The 23,262-nt window shown below is 41.0% G+C and overlaps 2 protein-coding genes across 7 annotated transcripts in view; one reads left to right on the top strand and one right to left on the bottom strand.

The window, feature by feature from the left end:
- The window catches only part of LOC124303627 (cAMP-specific 3',5'-cyclic phosphodiesterase), a 276,613-nt gene that overhangs the window by 82,853 nt on the left and 170,498 nt on the right, over positions 1-23,262 (top strand). For 2 of the 4 annotated variants that reach the window (XM_046761080.1, XM_046761081.1), the window contains one exon: positions 7,039-7,463. The exons of the other annotated variants lie outside the window; for them this stretch is intronic. In XM_046761080.1, coding sequence (XP_046617036.1) covers positions 7,333-7,463 — 131 coding nt within the window. In that variant the 5' untranslated portion in view covers positions 7,039-7,332. The remainder of the gene's footprint in view (positions 1-7,038; positions 7,464-23,262) is intronic. 4 annotated transcript variants of the gene reach the window in all.
- Positions 1-23,262, bottom strand: part of LOC124303631 (elastin-like) — a 98,913-nt gene that overhangs the window by 30,891 nt on the left and 44,760 nt on the right. The gene's annotated exons all lie outside the window — the stretch shown is intronic.

A 23,262-nucleotide genomic window follows, 5' to 3' on the forward strand; every position in this document is an offset into this window, starting at 1 on the left:
ATAGTTTGGGAAGACATTTATGCAAGAAAACAAATTGATTTTTTGAAGCCTCTAAAGCAGGCTCCCCCCTTAAAAGTGAGCTATTGCCGAATCCCTTTATCCCTCCTCCCACCCTGCGTACCGATGTAGCAATCACCTTGGACGATGTAATCGACGCAGGGCGTACATAAGTTGGGCCAATATCGTGCAGGTTACTGCAGACATTACAACAAGCCGGTGAACTTGTCGTTCAGTCGTCAGGAATTAACGGTGTCATCCGTTGACGTATCTGATTGCTCGATTATTCTTTTACGACCTGCAGATTATCTGTGGCTTCGTATATTTCCTGTCAGCGTATGTGAACGGCAATTGTTTGATTACGGTTAGCTGTATAAGGTTAGGCGTGATTGGGGTGGGAAATCCAGCTGGCAGGCCGCAAGCCATGGTCCGTGTCCCATGCAAACTTGTGCGAACAACAAACGATACGAGTAGGGTGAAAATTGTACGAGATGATCCGAAACCTCTCGAACGGCCGTCTCAAGAACCAATTTCGCTCTTCCGGCTGAATTTTCGACTGGGAAAATGGATTGGAAACGTCCCGTTCGAGTCCCGATTTTCGTGCAGAGGCGAGGCGAGGGTCGATTTAGTGTATTAGCCTCTCGAGGTGAAAAAGTTGTTCCATATCGTACTTCGGAAGTTGGGTGAAAGAGTATTTTACAGCATCCATGCGGCTCGATGGATAGAAATTGGGATGGTTTTATCAGATTTTCATATGACTTCCTGAAATTCGATACGGTTTCTTCACACGTCATTCTTGACAAAAGAACGGTACAGCTTCTCTTTGCATCATCGTCGCGCCAATTATCCCAACTAACCGGGTCAACGAAGCTCCACTTTTGGAATCCATGGTCGCAATCAGGAACCAATCAAGAGATGTGCCCCGCTTTCGTTACCGTTTTGTTTTATTGACACGCAATTTCGTGGGCTAAGAGTGGTCGTAACCCTGAGTAATACGTTGACATTTCGTAAAAATTACTGCGTCGATGTGTCGTTTTGTTATACAATTGTTGCATTCGGTCGGTATCTCGATTTCTTCGGGTATTCGCTTTGGCAATTAAATTTTTGCGATCGGATCAGACACACGTAACGTAATTAATTATTGTGCACACAGCTGCTGCTGACAAGATTGGCCGGGGGGCCTTTTAAATTTCCGCAACACCTTGTCGTTCTCGTTACATGTTACACAAAGAGAACCAAGTTCGCAATAGGAGATTCTGTGTTAATGGAGAATTACTCGGTCACCGTAACGGCGATATCTCTGATGTAACCACCGGAAATTAATTATCTTACCACCCTGGCTGGAGGGTACAGAAATTTCGTTGATTGTCGTCAATGCCGTACAAAGGTCTCTCTGCGTAGGAATTTCGCCACCTTTTGTGGCTGCCGTCGATATGATATTATGTCGTGGCTGCTTAACGACACGGTCACTTGACCCATTCTTGACTAAATTTCTCAGTCGTTTCGTCTTGCAAGCAATTCCGTGTCTCCTTTGATTACGATTCACCCATACTTTCTCAACAAGCTTATCCTATGCCCTGCAGTTCGAATTACTCCGAGGCGAACCCCTTGTTAATTTACCCCGTAGGCACAACGCCTATTGTCCGGACCCTTGGATTCAACGATAAGTAATATCAGACTACACCGGTGGCCTTGAATGTATCAAAATCAATCGAAGGGTCTTTACGTAACAATCAAACGCAACTAATCAAATAAATTCGAGTTAAATCCAAACGGCAATCGCATCATCTGGCACCAAACTGATATCTTGCTCTGAATCCTGTTGTACACTTTTCTTGTAACTGGTATAAGTGAAAGGTTTGTTTATACTAACATCCGACCTCAAATTGTGATCATATTTCGACGCCTTTGACGAAAAGTGGTACGCTTCAGATTTCTTACGAAAACTAGCACGTTTTAATTTAGTCATCCCGAATGAGATACAATTTTTTTACACTCTTGTAGAAAGATTACTAGTAGGTTAGGTAAGGACTACTTAATACCCGTACACCCTGAAACATGCTACTTTTCGTAATAGGCGTCGATTTGTTCAATATAAAATGAAAGCGAATATCCCTGGTCTCTCTTATAGTTGCTTCCTGATTGCGTCGGCATGTCAATATTATCCATTCGCGCTCCTTTGTAAGTGATAAATTGTTTGCACATCAGCCACGAGATATAACTCTACAGACTCGTTCGATTTGCTTGCCTGCGGTGCATGTTACGAAAGCTTGGAAATAATCTTTTACTCGCCAAGTATCCACTTTGCTGTATTTTATAAATGATAATGCAAAACGCAGGAGATAGGAAGGAGAATTCCGTCGGTTCGACATTCGACGCCGCGATCGCGCGTTTATTCGTTGAATATAATTTCGTGTAAATAAATATTATGCAGATTGAAAAACGAACTTCCGATTTTATCACGATTGAATCGACCGTGTAAGTACGCGGTGGTATGCTCACTCCAGAAAGTGCCGAGCACGTTTCCGGTTTCATTTGAATATCTAATCGTGCCACGTTCACGTCTCGCTGATCGACTGAAAACTCGAATTCTTCTACATCCAGTTTAACTTCAATCTATCGCACGAATTCACTCAGGACTTTTGCGACTTCGTAATTTTTAGACCTTAGAGTAAATTGACTCCTAAATATATTTGAATTCAAAGTTGACTTGACATTATTGACACTCGATACTGAGGCAGGTTTAAACGACTGCATAATTTGAATTTCTACAGAATCCTGCGAGACAGTGATAAAACGTCTCGATCCCTTTGATAGAGACCAGATGGAATATCCCTGGATTTTTACTGGATCTACCCAGATTTAAAAATAAAGTCATTCTGATTTATGAACAAGCCGAAGCAAAGGTTACCCAGTTGTAGGCTTTTTATTGTGGATAGTGTCCGCTAGACGAGGCGTAAAATGAAGTTACAGCCTCGTAAATGCGAGCCTAATTGTCGCATGAATCCTTATACATAATACTTTGGAAGACGTACCGGTGTAGCCGAATAACTACGTTTCATTTACACGTCAAGGTTAAGTGATAGCGTCTCGGAGACGAAAAATTCAAGTTTTTTCTTCCCGCGTTTCGAATCACTGGCTAATTTTCCGAAGAACGCAAAGCCTCCTTTAGACATGCTTGAATATTTGAAGAGAAAAAACGATCGACACGGTGACTTTTTCCTATTTATACCTCAAGGCGGGGGTTGTCAGTGGTTTTAAAAATAGGTTTAAACAAGATTGCTTATTTCTGGATTCAAACTAAATTCAATGACATGCGTCGTCAAGATCCTCGAAATAACTGCTGCTGGGAAATGGCATTGGACTCGCTGCAATCCATTGGATACTGATCACAAATTACGCCTGATATTTTGCGCGCTTGTTTGCGCGTCAATTAATATTTTATGATTAAAAAAAGTGATTGACATCTAAATTATTCACTCCAATCACAATTTCGTGACATATCGCATGTCCAACGGTATAAGGACGTGTGCGCCATTATACGAGCTTTTACAATGCGTAAGGATAAAACAGCATATTTTCTCCCCTTTTTATTTATGCAAAACACATGATGATAGATTAAGAAATTTTGAAATTGAAAAATGAATTAATTAACCGTAAAAGGTCGAAGATACTTTCGGTTATGCCCTTTCATCTCGAACTTTACGAAAAACAATCACGTTCTTTAACGGTGTAAGGTCGCATGTGCCCACAAACCACCTTGTACCCTTATGTTCGGTATAATTTTTTGAGAAAACGTAAAATTTTTACATTCTTCCCGATATCGATAAATCCTTATGTTTCGAAGGAAGTTTGCGTCGTTTACGGAAAAAGAAAAAAAAATAGCTGCTGCGACCTTATACCATTTATAAATGTGATGAATAAAAATATATTTTGATGCTGAAAGGACGTATCCGCCAAACGCAACACGTTTATTTATTGTTTCGGCTAATTTTAGTATAAATGTAAGTTTTCGGTGCTTTAATAATACTTGTTAAAATCAACTTATGAAAAAATAAATTCCTCAGATACGTAAAAACTTATCTTTCATCGATTTTCTTCCGTTCCTAATTCTCCGCTTTCATATTTGTATTGAATAAATGCGCCGATGGGATTGATAAACCTCCTCTATCAAGTATCGTTTAAAATTTATCGACGTGAAGATAATTTGACACTGGTCCTTCGGGTGTAATTCGCGCTTTAACTACACCTCCGATGAAGATAACGTTATTACGTTAATAGCCAGGACTAAACGCAATGCATGCAAGCGTTATCGAATTTTAGATGATACACGCAAATAGTAGGATCGACGCTTGTCACCAGCTTTTGGCTGCTAGCGGTAATTACGTGTGGGCAGCGACCGATAACGCTTCCAATGGCGCTTGATTTACGCAGACGTATTTTCGCATTATTTAAATGCCTGGTAAATTAAAGCTAAGTGGGTTGACGCTTCTTGGCATAAGAAGGTCGATAGGGTTGGTTACGTAAATCTCTTGTAAATAATATCTCAGTTATGTTGTGTCAGAAATTGATGACAGAGAGAAAAATAAAAAGAAAAGAATAAATTGGAATGTTGAAAAATTGCAGAAATTCATCACGTTCTTAAGGATTTTAAGTAGCTAATTTATCTCTTTCACCGTTTACGTAATTTTAGATTCATTTTTTCGCTCTCCTCTTCTCTGTCTCTCTCTCTCTCGCTCTCTCTCTCTCTAACCTTATTTCGCTGATTGTATAACGTACCCACCTACCGTCCTCACCAGACAAATTATTCGAATTAAAGACAATCGTCGCTAGTATAATTGAGCCTAATCACCATTCTCGCCAATTTAGATCGGGGGAAAAATCTGAAATCGGTAATTTATCACAGGATTTTTGTTATCGCTTTACAGGATCCTCTCGCATAAGCGAGCCTTGTCGGTGATACAATTTCTGGCTGAATGCCCACAAAGTCAATTCAGTCATAGCCTCAAAAAGTTAAACTTGGCATTAAGCGTGCGTTGTCTTATTATGTCAGAGGCTCGTAAAATTTGTTGCGAAAATCAGGAACGCGTCAAAGAACTCGCGGAAAGTCGTGCATTCACCGACGAACTCGTCGAATAAATTTATTCTCATGGGTATAACGTTGGATTCACGATGTTCCATAGAGGTAGGGAGATAAAGCGAGAAACGCAGAAAGGGGGGGGGGGGGGGGGGGGCGAGAAGAAAAGAAAATAAGGAGAGAGGCACTATACAGTATGTAATTCTTTTCAAAGTAAAACTAAATGTCTCTGGGTATACTTCGCAGCTGGGTAGGCGTAATAAATTTCCTCGTTTCACGCGACAAAGTTGCTTCACTTTTTCTCTTCTCTCTTTTCTCTCCCGTTTATTTATGTGTTTGTTTTTGCATTAACAGATAAATTCGGGGTCGTTATTTTCTCGACCTTCGTTTAATATATTATACCGCCACCAAAGTAACGACCATTTTATATTTTATTTCTGCTCACCGTATCTGGATTCACATGGTGAAAATTTTCTAGTTATTCGCGGGTGGTAATCGATTCAATTCTGCTTCACGGTACGCAATTTTAGTAGTTTCGGAAGTATCGAGTAAGACAATCGATTTGCCTTTAGGAAAAAATGTGCCCCTGTAAGGGCTGCCACATAATATCTTTTCTTTCACGCCTCCATTCTATCAATTCAATTGGCTAGCCATACTTTTTGTGACACGCTTACTTCAACCGGTTGTTCTACGGGTTACATGGGGTATAGCTGCCGCTCATTACAGTGTAAGGGGAAAAAAAAACTTGATATTCTCTACACGATATTTTATCTTCAGTTTCATCATGCCGTTAATGATGCTGCACGAATCTCGGTATTCCGTTCATACGAGATTTCACCGCAAGTGTTCGCCACAAGAAAATCGAATAAAAGATGTTTATAACCTGCAACGTACGTACATGTTCGAAGCGTCCGTGTCACGTGGTTCAAGGTTAGGAATTCCGTACGGCGACGACGACGACGAGGACGATATATATGTATATATATACAGTGACGATGGTCACGATAACGATGACGGCGATGATTTTATAAATGAGCGATCCAACCGATGTGAGAACAATTGAGCGATTGTGAATGGAGGCGAGAAGGGAAGAGCACCGCTGGTTCGGTTCGGTAAAAAAAAAAATACGCACACTAATATCGGATAATTGGCGTCTCTTAAAATTCGTACGAAGTATTGTATAATCGCGAATTTGCTATCCTGCGACTCCTCGGCAATGTAACACCGACATATCATATCACATATGCGCATATTCATACGTATTGCGTAAACCCGCGGACAGTCGAGTATCTCTGGTTTGTCGACAGATACTTCGTTACACTTTCGGTTTAGACAACGTTCGGTATGGTCGGTTGGCAAGGTGGATAAGCCGCCCGGTTCCGGCAGGAATAACCGGCTTGACGTACACGTTCGCGTTGAGGCTAAGATCGTTTAAAAAACGCGAACAACCGATGAGCAAATACAGGACACGGCTGTACGTCGTAGTTTTTGCGCGACCTTTAACGTGGCTGAAAATTCTGTCTCGATAAGTATATAAGTATATTCGGGCACAGCACACGATGTGAATACTTCAGTTGTGTAACAATCATCCGTTCTTAACCCTGGTGATTTTAAGTTTCTACAACCTTTTACTCTGATCAAGAATTACGCGTGGAAATTCGATAGGAAAGAAAGCTCTTCCGCAGAATCGAGTAAATTTGTGATACAAATAAAAAGTGTCGAACCCTCACTGAATCCCGATTACATACTATAAGAATATTACAGTCGAACAACAGATCAAATAGAATCGGCAAGCGATGTTAACAGACTGATTAACGGTGTGTTGCGTAGTGTAATTAACAGTTTTCTGTAGTTTGCTTTCCCCCGTTTCTGTTTATCGCAATTCAGACGTACGTAACTTGTTGTTTTTTTTTCTTTCTTTCTTTCTTCCTTGCCTTTAATCGCACATCATCAACGCGATCCAGATACATCTGTAACTACAGTGGAGATAATAGGAACATAAATAAATCCAAAACCCATACGAATTCAGCAAGAATAATAGAATAAAAATGAGAAGAAGCGAACTGTCGACGGTGTGATGCGCAATACGGACTGTACCCAGGCATTGTGCGTGTACCTGTGATTAGCGATCGACTGATTATGGTTGTTCAGTGGGTGAGTTGTGGCGAGTTAGGGATTATGGTGGGCGGCTCGTCGTCGTGAGTGACGAGCCCTGGAAGTCCTGGACACCCTGGAGTTCCTCCGGCTCGAAATCGAGAATGAACAGCAATCTTCAGGTACCGGAGCTCCGGCTTCCGGCCGGCGAGGGCGGCGGAATAGCGGGGACCGTTCCTCTGCTGCTCGTGCCTCCCAGCAGCATTCCCAGGAGACGGCATTCCTGGATATGCGGGTGAGTCCATCCTATCCTAGCCTAGCCTAGCCCAGCGTTTTCACTCGGGCTTTTGTTACGGGGCAAAAAGCGTTTGAAGTCTGGGCAGAATTTCACGAGGCCTTATGAGCCGATCTTTTGAATTCCAGATGGTATCGTCGCCGATTCGCCCCCTCAAACACTCTCTTTCTCACTATTGGGAAAATTAATTACCCCAAAACACTTAACATTATTACATGTATAAATATGTATACATATGTAAGCACTCTTCAAATTTGAAGATCTGCAGGGTGAGTCAATTGGAAGGCAAATTTATAGGTGATATCAAACCTGTCGATTTTTCTTCACCGTGTATCGGCGCGATTCGATGTTTGGTTATACTCGTCATTACCGCTTCGAACCAATCAAAGGTCAAGGTTAACTGGCAATTACTTTTCTTTTTTGTTTCATTTGAATTATACCGCCAGCTGTGATATTCGGAGGTTGCACGAAAATCGTATATTTTGGTTATCATTTGTACTTCACGATAAAATACAGGGTATGAAACGATTAATTGAGAAATTTTACCACGTTCAATTAAATGAAATAATACAATCAATTGGATAATTCCATTAATATACGTATACACATACCTATATTATACCCGTACAGTGTACACCCTGAACTGTTCAAAGTTCTGTTTTTTTTTATTTGACTGTTTATACCGGAGCATAATTATGTATATATTATAGTAAATGTGTTTGTTTAAACAAAAAGTTGGAAGTGACGTCCGTATAAGAGGCACTTCTAATTTAATTTAAATTAGAATACTAGTCTTGCTAGCACCTTATTTATAACCTTGTAAAACAACCGTTCGACGACTACAAAGTATAATATGAATAAGAAATAAAAACGCAAAGGGAGTTTAAGAGAAAAATAAATAATGCAAGCGCCTACACTTACGGCAAGCATCGATGCCGACAAATGTTGGTGAAACTATCAAGACTAACGCTACATTTTCACAGTCAACCAAATCTGACAGCGGGATGAAATCATCCGAATTCCGATACCTCGATAATTCAAATTCCCGGGGTGAATTGCCTCTGAATAATGGATGTAAGCAGGGTGACAGAAGCCCAAATTTACAAACGAATTTTTGAACAGAGTGTTCGCTCTGCGTAGAACCGATTTGAATATCTTATCCAAGTTGACAAATGATGCCTGAGATTCTGAAAGCCGTAGAGAACCATACGTACCTACGTATGTCCAACTCTGCCCGTAGCTGCTATTACGCAATCACGCAAACAAACCACTGACCAAAGTTTCATTACGGCTGTAACTTTTTTCCGCTTCTTTTTTCACAAACGTAAATTTCTTCCAACCATACGGCTGACTTAACGTGGATATATTTATGTGAATGACGTGCTTTCGAAAACATTTAATGCCCGGTGCGTGTGTACAAAGCAGGCAATAAATGTAATTATTTAATAAAACGTTTTTTTTTCCTCCAGTCATCAAAATGAACAGCGTATGTTATATCAAACAAAAATTGCATCATACGCAATCACGATAACGTCGGAGAGACGTTTCGCGATATTTTCGCAAACCAGAGGATGCGTCGCTACCTCTTTGCCCTCGCTCGTGGATTTCATTCTGATTTATAGCCAGCAACTAAAAATTCTATTTATTGAAATACAGAGTCATAAATTTTTTCCACCACCTATTATAAAACTTTGCTTATTTCCCTTTTTTCTTCACCCTGCATTAATACTTTTCCAAGGCGATAAATCGTCGCCGGTTTTGCGTCAACGCTTTCCATGCAGTGTTACACGAGATTCAAGACCGGTGCTTTTTCGCACGAGCTACGTAAACCGCAAACGAGGAGTTCGATTTTTTTCTCCTATACCGTATATCGCCGGTACAAACCCACATTCAACCGTGTATAATACGAGCGTATGCACAGGTACACCTAATACTTTTGCGAATAACGGTAGCTCTTTCAACGGAAGCTTTGTCTGGTTCCATCGATGCTGCAGAAGCTTTTCTGCGGTTAGGGGTACAGTCGTTTGTTTCTGCATCTGCACGTGTACACCACGAACTATTTTCTGCTGCTGCGTCCCCTTCTAAAGACGCGATTTATCGATTTGCGTGCATTTTTGTATTTGAAAAAAAAAAAAAAAACTTCTTCGCTGTAACTCGAAAGCCGACTATCTTTTCACGCGGTGTATAGAATTTGACAATTTGCCAAATCGGAAATAGCTTACGTGTGATAAATCATTCGTGATTGACAAGAAAAATATTGACACTTGTGAATTATTATAGACACAGAGGTATTGAAAAATTCGACGAGTTACCGTCCAAAACAAGTGTCACGGTATTTTTCTACAGATTTTACTTTTCTTCGAGTGGGAATATCAACGCAGTACTTGCGATTCGTATACATCTCCGTGCGCATATATTATCACATACCTGTTTTATATTCCAGTGAGCAATGGATTTCTCGAGTTGTTCACACCTCATTATAGCGCCTGCAAGCCATTGTCAGACGATGTGTGAATTGAACGGAATGGTATTTTTTTCTTTTTCTTTTTCTTTTTTTTTTTATCCTTAACTAATTCACCCGACACCTCGGTATTGCATTGCAACGACATTACAACGATGGCAGAAATTCCGTGTCAAAATGTTTTTGTATCTTGGTAAAAACCTCGACGACCTTTTTAAAAATGAATACAGACCGTAGGTTGAAATCTCGCGAATTCCAATCACCGGCTTATTGTCAGACGTGATTTTCGCCCACTGAACGAGCTGTTAAGTCATAAATTCAAGCGCATACCGCCACCCGGCAAATAGTGATTCGAGCCACCTTAGTAGGTACATGCATCAAATTCAGTGGCCTGAATTTCAAAGCAGTATAAAGTGCAAGCCGCGAGGATATACATGCGGAGCAGCCAGCGTGTGCAAAGGCACAAACAATCGCTTCGATTGATTTTCATTTTTACGTTCCAAGTGCATCGTGTCTTGCAGTCTTATGCGCAGCTGTATTTTTAACTTGCAAATAAACGCTGTCGCTTTTCCGCTTGCACCGTAAATGTCATACGTGTTTTAAACGAGACCGGAAATTTTTCAAGAACACTCGAGTGTTTCGCCGCGTTTTCCCCGGCAAAGTGAGGCTGGTACTAAGACTCGTCGAGTGCAGTTCTCGAGGACAAGTCTAGTCCCCTCTACTCTAATCCCTAGACTAATCTCCTCTAATACCTTCTCAACTCATATTTTCGGGTGTACTTTCGAGTGGCTGAAAAGGCGCTTCCGTGCATCTCGAAAGATCCAACAGCGCCATTTTTAGATCCTCACAAGCGTCGAGCTTAGCGTATAATTCTTCGATTCGTAGGTACGTGATGCAATCAATAAAATGTTTCTTATTTTATCGTAAAACTATTTTAGCACTGATAATGCAGCATCTTTCCAACGGTGACTTGTTGCAATGTCATTTTGACAAAGGTAACAACCGCAGTGATTGCCCAAAATAGTTTTACACGCCTAATCGATACGGTAAAATGATGATTTTTCCAGTCTAATGCGTCTTACGGTGGTCAAAAATGCAGAACAAGGTTCTTTGAATCCCTGAGGAAGATATGCGAGATTTTGTCATCCTCGAACAGGCACGATGCTTGTACAACGTACATCCGAACCGGCGAAATCAGCCCGTTGAGTAAACGCGAGTGAACGCTGGTGCGGAATGAGAGGAATTAATTGATCACCGTTGAACAATCCGGGGTCGAGGGGGAGCCGCGTGACGGCAGCCAAGGCTGCCCGGATTCCGCGAGTGCCTTGTACTTTTTATCCCGATGGTTAAACGGTCCGCTGCCTCCTCCTGCCGCATCTCATTATTAACCTGGAGAATATCTTTTCTTTTTTCACCCCCAACACAGGGAGCCACGGCTACGTGACGGAGTTCAGGTCCCTGTCCGGTGAACCGTAATTAAAGACGCCGTTTATCCTGGCCAGATCCGTTCTTGTTTTGTTTATTTATTTTTTTCACCCCCTCACGCCGAATAAATTCACGGCTTTTGTTTGGATATTTGCTGGTTGGAAATTTTAATTCCGTTAAAAAGTATCTCATTTAGATTATCTTTTTTATTTTATACTTTTTATGCGACGTAAATTTTTCAGTTACGCTGCAGTCGGAACGTCTCGGGTGATTTCTTATACACCGAAAGAAATTTTATTGTAATATTTGCTTTTCCCCACACACAAAAGTACGATAAAATATACCATTTTAGGGACAATCGCGGTACAGTCGTGAAAAGTACAACAGTGAGTAACGAAATGCACAAAATTTATAACAATGTTTCAAAGATCATATAGTAATTCTTGCTTGTCAAGATAATGTTAATATACATATATAGAAATAGTATAATTTCCTATTATTCTAGGAACGTTTATGATTGTACCTCGTTTGTCCCTAAAATGCTATGCGGAAAACCAAACATTGCAATAAAATTTCTTTCAGTGTAGATTTTGCAAAATCGTCGGTTATAACAACTTGCACATTTTTCGTTCTCTTTTATTTGCGAACTTTATTTTTCTCCGTCCATTCCCATCCTCTCTAGTCCTTGAAACCTTCGCACAATTTTCAATACTGCAGCGTTATAAGTTGTTCGGTACGTGACCTGAATATTGTACTTGTTTGACTACCGTATTTCCAGGTCTTATCGTTGACGCAGTTACCTTAATCTTACTACACACGTTTTGACCATTGTAACGTTAATGGTTATAATCAGCTACACCGCAGTTGCCGTCGGTTCGATATAATTAATCAACGCTGCGGGATAAAAATTTTAAAAATAATCATTTATCTCGGCGTAATGGTCCAAATAAATTCAAACACGTGTATAATTAACTGAGCGTGACCGCCACTTCTCCATTATGTAAAAATTTCCAATCCAATACTGTAATAACGTACAACGTACGCGTACCGACATGTGCAGATTATTATTCTATCGCGGAAAAGGATTCTGCTTTGAGATGAATATTCGAGTTTTTGCCTGAATTACTCTTAAATTTTACGAATCACGAACGTTGTATCTTTTTCATCAATGTTTTCCATCGCGTTGCAAATATATGAGAATGTAGGAATCTGATGCTCGATGCCTGGCCGTTGTCGTAACTTCTGTTGTATTTCTTCCATTATCCGCGATGCTGTACGAACTCGAAGCATCGCCTGGAGCTAGTGTCAACCTTGCAGACCACCTTTTTCCGTAGCCTCCTATAATACAGATAAATTGTTGCCAATTCAGCGTACGTGAGAAGCGGAGATAATTTGTGTCCACGAATCTCCCTAATATCGTTGTTGAAAATCCACTCAAACTCTATGAGTCGTTAATTTACGAGATGTTATCTTTCTTTTTTCTCTTGCCTTGAATTATTTTCTTCTCGTTAGGTGCAAAAAATTTCAAGTTTACGATTAAATTAAATTATTTAAATAAATCTTTCTTGTGTGCAGTAATTTTCAGGAAGTATTTCAACTACGTTATTCGACATTATTTAACAAAATGCCAGACGATATAGCATAATAATACTTGTAATTGAGAATAACAAAACGTGTTTTTTTGTTTGTTTCAGGTAAGTTGAATTTGATGATGATACCCGGCTTCACTCTACTCTATGTGAGTAATGTTTAAATATTCGTACAAGCGGATTCGTAAACAGAGGTCCGATGATGGAATGGGTTAATACGATGTCATTTGATCATGTTAAGAAAGTGCAGTTGCGTCAGATTACTTTTTACTTGCGTCACAAAGGAGATTCTACGTCCAAAACTTGGAGACAAAGAAAAGTGTTGCGGTCACAAATTTTGATACGCTTGTATGTTTGAATCTGTAGATAAGAATGAAAGATTTAGTGGGTTATTCTTCTCTTGCATTCCTATCGTTCTAATTGCCGTTCGTTCTTCGTTAACAATGTAAAGAGAATTTCGAATCCTTGAAACTATGAAAAAGAAGAAACTTATATCTAGGCACGTACGTAACGATCCAGCTCTCAAGGTCATTAAAATAGCAGCATTTGTTAACCAACTGTTATTTAAATATGTCACTCAAGCGTCGGAGTAAATTATATAATTTGAGTTCTCCGTACTCTCGCTATGATCCATAGATCTTCGCGTACCTGCATTTATATTCATATATTCATTTCTTCTTTTTCCTTCTGGTCCTTTCACTATCGGTTAAAAATACAGCTGCTTCCTCGCAACGGTGTGCGTATAATCTCTCCGCGATGCGAAATGCTTAATAGAATATATCTGACGAGCTATATATTTCAAAGATAATACGGTGGGCAGAGAGAAGCTTGATTTAATCGCGGCGGAAAGCAAGAGGACAGACTAAATTTTCAGGGGAACGTAAAGTTCGTTATTATTTTCGAGTTTCAACGAATCTCGGTATTATCTCATTTCCCAACCAAACGTCACCGTTGATCTACAAGCCCTCGACCACCCCGCTTGCAAATCAAAGCTGCAGATATAAATTGGCACTGCGCAGTGAATCTACGGTGAAAACAAAATTGATAGAACAGAAGGGAATGGGCAAAACGGAACTAACGACAAGGGGGAAAGAAAAAAGAAAACTAATCGGTTTAGCGTTATTCGTTTGTTGTGATAATTGGTCCAGCTCGGACGAAACTCGGATCGATACTCGCTGACTCTCCCTCTCCTCCCAACTTTCTCTCTCTCTCCCTTTTCATCTTCCTGTTCCTGTTCCTCTTCCTCATCCTCATCCTCTGCTCTCTACTTCACCGTTACGTTGATCACAGCGCCGAACTCGCGTACCGTAGCTTGGGACGCATGCATATTACATACCTACACACATACGTATACATATATAGAGATGTAATAATGTTCATATATACACACACACACACACACCTATGTACGTAGAAACCGCGCGATGCTACGATGCGAAAGCTAACGTATCAGATTGCAGTAGCAATATCCCACTAGATTCTGGCCGATGCAACGATTATACCTGATCGGTTTATCGGGTCGATTTTGGTCCCTTTTGATAATTTGCCTTCGAATGGGAAACGCAATATTGATAGGGAGCTGAATTTCGAGGCTGGAAAAGCACGTGCTGCTAATGTGTATACTTCTCTTTTTTTGCATTACCATTCAATATCGTTTCCTCCTATATTTTTTCAATTACCAGTAAGAAAATAAAGTTTTCCCCTATGTTAAATATACTTACACGCACGAGAAAATATTCGCCGAATTCTACAAAGACGAGTGTCGAAAATTGTTGTTGTTGACACATAGGTTTGAGCGAATATGGTAATGACAGCGTCACGCTCACGGACAGACCGTATAATCGAATACAGTGAGCGGACACGAATTTATTTGCAATCCATGCAGTACCGCGTGTCGCGTATAGACGTACCTTATTCATGATCGATTCATGGATTAACAATCGGTACAATTCCGTTCCATAAGTGTATAGTATAGTAGTATAAAGTCGAGTTTCGATTAACTCAAAATATTGACCCGCAACTCAACGAGAAATGTGGCGTCTGATTTAACGAATGTAGTTAAAACTAAATCTCCAGGCTCTCTAATTGGGTTTGTTTAGATATATACATTCTCATTTGCACTGGCAAGCCATCTTGTCGAGATTTACTGCCTCCCGAAGAGAAGTGATTATTTTTCTCAAGATTCCGTGTCATATGGTTAAATACTTGCAGTTCAATGAAAAATAAACTAGAATGTTCGGACCAGCTAGTGCCTTGGCTTCAAGTTTCGACGCCTGGGTGGCAAAAGCAGCGAATGACTCGAAAAAAAGCAGAGAACCATCCGAATATAAGAATCGAATATTTCGTCAATCTAGGATGTGTAGAAAAAGATAACTCCGCAGTCCTCGCTAACGATAAGATAGATGGAAAATATAAGGGGCGAAAATCGCGGACTTTTCATGTAAAAAGAGACAAGTGTCTTTCACCCAGAAAAAGTCGAACCAATAGGAGTTTATATCCGTAAACAGAGCCTGCATGCCAGTTATTCGAAAAAATCTAGCCAGCTAGATTGAAACTAGTATCGGGTCAACTTCAATTATCCACAGCAATCGCATCACGAATTGTATACTTTATACATTTTCTATAAAATTTCCCGTTCAATTCAGATATTCGTTACGCATCGAAACATTAAGCAACCATTACGCTTATGCAAATAGTATAATATCTGTCAATTATAAGGACAACTTAGTACAATGTGGTTTGAAATTTATTAAAAGCCAGTGTGCGCACCTCACGAATACCTTCACACACGAAGCCAGTAATCTCACATAGAACGAACAGCTTAAAAAAATGAATAAAACATTTTCCTCTATAGTTCGAAAGCTCCGTAACCAATTACTTGGTCGTTATCATAAGTAATGAGAAATTTTCAAAACTTTACGTCGGTGTTTAATCTCACTTTGTGTAATCCCGGCCGCGCTGCGGAGTATTTCGAAGTTTGTGTTCCACTGGTCGGAAAGTTTTACAGGGAGAGATTTGCGATCAGTCATGGTATATGGCACGGAATTCTTGAATGCTTTCTTACCCATACGGGAATTCATCGATTGAAAAAGACGCGATAGGAAACCTTTCCAAGTATAAATCCCTCCGAAGCGCGGTATCAAAAATCAATCAACATCCGCACTTACCATATCTTGATGAAGTAAAAAAGCTGAAAAAAACCTTTTTGACATGAATCAGCGGTTCAGGGTTCGGTAAATTCGCAATGTTCACCGAAATCTGATGCAAGAATTTCGTGTTATCGAATCATTGAAGGATCCGTGACGATTGGTGTTCACATTCTGAATCTGTATCTTGTATCACGTACACCTAATACGTAACATTCTTGCCCGATGATGGATTTGAATTGCGACGCAACTGTAGTGTACAGCAACGTACGTTGTCCTAACACATTAAGGAGATGAATAGATACGTTATAGATCACGTGTGTACGTGCATACACGGTGTCAAGTTCGGGCTTTAGCCGAGACTGAACCCTGGAGTTTGATGTGTCGTATGACATCGCGTTTATTTGAACATACACGCGTCGTCTAAGGTAACTACGATTAATCCAAACCCAAACCGTTGAGTCCTGTTCAAATTTGTTCTGCTGTGTCAGCACGAGAACTCCTCACGTTCCACGGCCCGATATAGTAACCGAGCGTTTGTTTTGCGGCGATGCTCTGCATGCCTGCACGGTTGAATCTCTTTTTACCGCACACGAACTTCCTTGCAGCCAGTTTGTTCCGTATTAACAGTTGCCGTGCCGTTCCGTGTTCGCTGTTCAAACTTCGCGTTGCTTGCCCCACCGATACACGATTGGAAAATCGTGCAAGTGCATCATGCAGGGTGGAATATTTACGAATGCTGCGTTTATAACAAACATTGGAAATAACGCCTCGGTGATTTTGACGTAACGTAAACGACGCCGTACGTGTAGGTACTCGGACAGTAGTGAAACAAAGTGGGGGAAAAAAAGTAGAGGTGGCAGTCGACGGATAAACTGAACACAATCTCCGTGCCTCGCGCGTGCGGAGGAAAAGGAAAAAAAAGAAAAAGAAAAAAACTCAGAGGCGAACCCTTGCGCTTTGCTAAAGTATAATTACCTTATCGACACAGCAGATATGTGTAACCGTTATGTCGATGTGTGGGTGCGGGCAAATCTTTGCTCTTATCTAGACGCGGGTACAGCAGCATGACGTCACGTCCCGCGGATAAATTCCTCGGTTCGCCTTTTGCAGTTTGCAAGTCGCGCGAATGTACCTGGCGCGTTTTGCAAGCGCGTCAAAGCGTCGCCCGCAAGTATAATGCATCTCGGTTAAGTGGATACGAAATGTTTTAATTAAAACGTACGTGATTTGTTTCACACAGACAATATAGTGGTTTTCCTCGACGAGATTTAGGAGAGCCTGCGAGAGCCTGCAAGTTGAGAAAGCCGTTCGTCCCTTTGTTTTCCAAGTATATGTATACACGTATTGAATGAAGTTTTGAAGTGAAAAATGGCCGTCTAGCCCCTGCTTTTAGATCATTTATTACTTCCGAACGAATCGCTGGATTCCCGCAAGATTTATGATCGCGTCGCTTGATCGGAGGATAAAGTACCGATGTGGCTTCTTAATCGAAAATAAGCGCATCTTAGAGACTAATTTTTTCACACGAATCGTATAATCGGCATTGAAATCGAGCGCAATCTGTCGTGGAAAATTGTCGACGACGCCGTCAGTGCGAGCTGACATGGTTGAACTTGAAATCACTTTCTCGAGGGAACGGTCAGCCAATTCTTCGTACTAATTGACCACTCCTCGTCAGGAACAAATCCCGATTACTCCATTTCCACTCTGATACCAGCGCGTGTTCGTCCTGATTGGCCATCTTCATTTCGAGGTTCGTGTTGCCCACAGATCTATCCGAGCCTGTTCTTCACGGTCAAAGACACGCTATCATCCTTCGTCGACGGAAACAGTTTCGTGAAGGATGATCCTGCCCAGAATTCTGGGCGAGGATTTACAGTAACAAAGGAGGCGAACTATAGAACGTATACAGCGATCCATTTACCCGTCAAACTTGAACTACTTTGCCCCGGAGGAAAATCTGATCGGTCCTTTTCCCTCGTATACTTTATCATCGAGTTATATAAAACTCCCGCATAACATTCTTCCGTCTTTCCATCCGTATCAAGAAACGTGCGCGAAACCTTTCATCAGACCTTGGTATTGGTTCAAACTGATTTAGCGATACACTCCAAGTTGTTTGACGCCTCATGGATCCTTGGTTTCATGACCTCAAACACAAATCGCACATCAAACACCTCGGACGGTGTCGTTGGAAAAGGTCGTCTCCTCAATTTGCTCATTATCCAGCAAAGATCATGCAGCGTCATATTTTCGGTGCACATGTACGTTAATTTTCACTTATCTTATACATCCAAAGTTATCCGTACCGCAGTTATGTATCATGTATGCGTACACAAACATACCGACGTTACAAGTAGTGGTTTGAACATCATTTGCATGCCGGTCTGCGTCTGACATTGCACAACGCACTCGAAAAAAGGAAGAGTTTTAAGCTTCGTCAGCTTTTCCAGTAACGTCAGCTTTCCGGTTGTCCGAATAATTCAATATTGCAAAATGAAGAAGAACAAAAAAATCAATCCGAATTCGCGTCATTTGACTTCTACGAATCTACTTTGAATACAGCGAGCCAGCTGCTCTCGAAAGAAACGATCCATGGGGATTACTCATTACAAGAATTGCTTGAGAGATTTCCTTACAAGCCTAGATTGTATAATCCCTCCTCGTTCGATCAGTCACCCAATCACTCGCTGTGTTCCCGTTACTTCATGCTCTAAGTAAGCCCTCGAATCCGGGTATTACAATGGGATTTACCGACGAGTTGGATAAACTCGGCTGAGTGTATATACGTGTTCAATGAAAATCATCGCAACTCATGAACTATTCAGTATCCAATACTGTCAAGTTATTCACGGAGAAGAGACTGCCTCGGAGGATGGTTAAAAATGACGTGTTTCAACCATGCCCAATATTTCGATAGCAATACACGTGCATTATACCCACGCGAAAGTCAGTTCAAAGTAAACAAGTGAACGGAAAAAGTGAGAAGAACGTGTTGAAGAGTAAAGAACGTATAATACAGGGCTTTTCGCGTTTGACGCGAGCATGAGGTACTTGGAGGCGGGATAATGTCAACATGGATTTTCTCAAGGACTTGGCTAAGTAGCCGAGGAAATAACGAGGAAACTCTTAATCGCAGACACCTCATACGTGGCCTGCAGAGCCGAGGTATAGCGGCGAGTTTGGCGGTCCAGCGGTGGTGTGGCGGTCCCGAAGGATCGATACGGAACGCTGTACCCGCAACCGGGTTGCATCGTCTGGTCTCTCAGCTATTTCCCGAAGTTCGCTTGGCGAGACTTCCGCCGGGTCGCACCAGCTCGCCTTCGGCCCGACCATCGCTTGTAATCCGAGATCCACGACCCGTGACTTACCCGGTGCACAGATTGACCTTCCGGCAAATTTTGCCAGTCAGAAAGTAAAGAGAGAAGGGAAATGGATCGTGGGTCATGTTTATTCATACGCGTGAAGGTACGCGTTAGATACTGTTGGGCCGTTCACCGTTCCGTGAAATTATAGTCACTCTTGGTGATTGCTTCGAATTTGTATCAACGAGAGTGAATGTAAAATCGCGTGCGACTAAATCTGAAATATCACTCTATCGTTACTTTTGCTTTGAGAATGAAAATCACTCGAAAAACGAACATTGCAGTCCAAGTTTTTCATCATTTCGATACATACGGGTTCCTTTTCATTTATATTTATTCGTTTCGATAACTCGTCGCTGTTTTCTACGACCTTGCAAAGATTTCCGGGTTTTGTTTAATCAAATTTTATGACTCACTTAACCCGGTACGTCAGCGTTAAGTGAGATGTGTTATCCTCAGTTAAAAATTCAAGCACCTAACCGCGTTTTGAGTATGGTCGTAAAAGTTCTCATCAAAATGTGAACGATATTTCATTTGGCAATGAGTTGCACTCTCATCCGTTCGCATTTCCGTGTTTTTATTCAATTATCATCTGGCCATGACGTCTATCCTTTTGAGAAAATCGATTCTCACTGATGCACTCACGTTTTTGCTAAATTTTTCCGCAAGCTCCCAAAGCGCTTATACCTTTCTTAATCAACGGTGCACGGCTAAGATAAGTTCGGACACGGTCGAGTAACTCCAGAGGATTGTGTGAGGATAAAAGAAGGCTTATACAGTGGTCAGTTCGTGGTTACGCGAGGCAGAGGTTTGTGGTCTGGGGCAGTGATGTTGGGGCCAGCCGGACTTTAGTGTAATCGCTGCGTGAGTCCGAAAACCTCGCTGCTGCAGCCTCGATTAGGCACTATCAGTTCACCGATTACCTCATAAATCTCTCATTTGTTTTCCTCCCTGGTTTCTCAAGCTTCGGAGCATTACCGTTTTACCAAGTGTTTCGTTCCCCGTGTTAAATGAGGTTTCCTCGGGCGGAGCTGAGAGATACTTTGTATACTATGGCACGGCTCTACGGATACGCTGACGGAACATCACCCGGTTTCCGGACGATTTTTCATTTCCTCGAATGCCTGAGTATTTCAACGTTGTAGCAAGGTGTCTGGAAAAGCGAACGGACACAGCAGTGAATAATCTGTTTCACCGCCACCTCCAAGGTATATCTGCTTATACAACTTGTTTTCTCCGCGATCCAGATTGTATCGAAGCTTTGTTCCTTGCGTACCTACGTAACTGCTGTTTCCTTTCAATAATTTAGATTCAACCGTTGGCAGAATTATAGAGTAATAAAGCGTAGAGTTCCGGTGGACTGAACATTCCAGGGGACTGACGGACTTTACGCGTCCTACGTGTCCTCATCCTTATACTCGCACACATTCTCACTGCCGTTGCCGTGGTTAATATATCAATTATTTTATTCCAATCGGAAGGCCAATCATTCCGAACACCGCTAAACAATGAACATTGTTCTGGTAACGATGAGTTGATTTAACAAACATCTGATCCGACTTGCACATTTTATTATTCTCGCGGAATCTGTATGTACAAGTAGGTGCAACGTGATGTTCATAAATGCAAAGTAACGACCGGCGTCTGCAGTCGTATTATATTATTACGACGTTGACTATGATTACCCCCCGTATCATTACGGTCATAGCTATTATCGTTATGCATTGTGCTGAGCAGCATTAGAGTAAGTTTTCTTCCAAGCAGAACCATTCTCGATGAATATAGATGGCGAAGGTAGCCGGGCAGCAATAAACGGTTAGCTATTCGCGAAAATTAGCCTCATCTACCGCGGCCTGCGGTAGTAGAAATTGTCTAGGGTTACAAATGGAACAAATATCATTAATACTCATCAGCACCACGTACGAAAATTTTTCCACACATTGCTAGTCGTAGCAGGAGGATGAAAGCAGCGTTTATTAACATCTGGACAGTGTAAACATACTTTGCTTGCAATAATCACAATTAAAATAACCCAACGTACTTTGCAGGAGTTGCTTAGTACGAATTAGCTGCTTTTAATTCCTACCCGCTGCGTTTGCATTAGCTAACGATGATGACTTTCCTATGTATAATCGCACGCGATTGCGTGTCAAGTTTGCGCTGGTCGTAAAGCTTAACCTACGGACACACATGCGGAATCAGTTGCTGTTCAATCATTCACATGTTTGCTCATAATCAGTGTAATTGCTCCATTGTAAGTATCTGTATATATGTTGATTTGTGAGGTTTGCGAACATGGAAACAACTTGAATACAGAGAATATAGCAGACGCTTATTTTATGAACACTACAATCGAAAGTTTATGAGACAACATTCACAGTTCTTCCGTAATGTATGTCGTATAAATTTTCCTACGCAACAACGGCACACGAATGTGAAATTTGACTATTAATTTTCTGCACCACTCGCCGCATCATGCAGCCGTAACGGATATACCGCGTTCGTAACTTGGTCAGCTCAAAAAGTTTATCAACGAGTGGTCAGAATTCAGTTCGTGAATAAAAATTCACGCGCAATACAACCATCTATCCACGGATAAGGATACTCTTCGCTCAGGAATATTCTGATCGTGATTACAAATCCGCCAATTCGGAAACTCACGATCGAGTACCTACGGTATTGGCTATAAGGTCAAAGGCAGTTACATTCCGTTGAAACTTTCGAGTAAGTATTCGAAAATTCCGACCAATCGAAAGTGAAGCTTTGCAGTCTGAAACTTGACTTTACGGGTGAAAACTCGATTTAATACTTTTTTGCGATCATCAAGGACCAACCTCGTTGTTAGCTGCGAACCGTAGCCTACGGGTATAGCCTTTAATTAAATAACAACAAATAAGTGAATTACGGAAGAGAAACGGCCCGGCTCAGACTAGAGTAGAGGTTTAAGTGCCCGACCCAAACTAAATATAAGTCTGAGGCTCAAGACAGCCTCTCCGTATTTCAGCTTCGATACATTCAATGAAGAGCTAGGAAAACAGATCACGTACCATATGATATGACTTATAATCTAGCCGTATAATTATATACTAGGTAAGCCGATTGACTGGAGAACCATTAAATCGAACATGCTCGAATGAAGTTACGTCAAGAAAATCTAGAAGTTGTACGCTTCTACTTGAGTACTTGCTGTTGATTTTCGAAAAGCTTGATCGAGTAAAATTAGCCATGCAAAATAATAAACGCAATAATAATATTCTTGCTTTCATTATTGGGAAGCCCTGAAATCGGTTTATGCCAGGTTTAAATAATATTTACATAAATGTATGAAGTAACTTTGGCTTGCGTTACTTTCTTCACATAATTATCTTCGTAGAAATTTGCACTGGCTCGTTACGATACCACGTTACCATTACTGTTATGGCAGTTATCGTTATTGTTATTACTGCAGGCTAAGGTGGTATACGCGTGAACACACAACTGGTAACAATAAACTGTAAACCTGCAGTTTGAAACTTTGAAAATCTTCGAATTGAGTATTTTCGTTAAACTGCATGAATAAATTTTGTAGTGAATACTTGAATTATGTTTGCCAAATCATATTATGACGTATGAATTATTTTTCGCCGTGAAATATTTTTTATGCCAATGCTTCGGAACAGCTTTATCGACTTTTTCGACAAGTGATTTTTTACTTAAACACCGACACCGAAAGACCACAGACTCACTGCGAGGAAGAAAATTGCGGAATTTATTGAATAAGTGTGGTCGGGATGATGGAAAAGTATAACTCAAAATCTGGCAGCTGTAGAG

The sequence above is a fragment of the Neodiprion virginianus genome, chromosome 4 (assembly GCF_021901495.1).
Source record: "Neodiprion virginianus isolate iyNeoVirg1 chromosome 4, iyNeoVirg1.1, whole genome shotgun sequence".
NCBI lineage: Eukaryota > Metazoa > Arthropoda > Insecta > Hymenoptera > Diprionidae > Neodiprion > Neodiprion virginianus.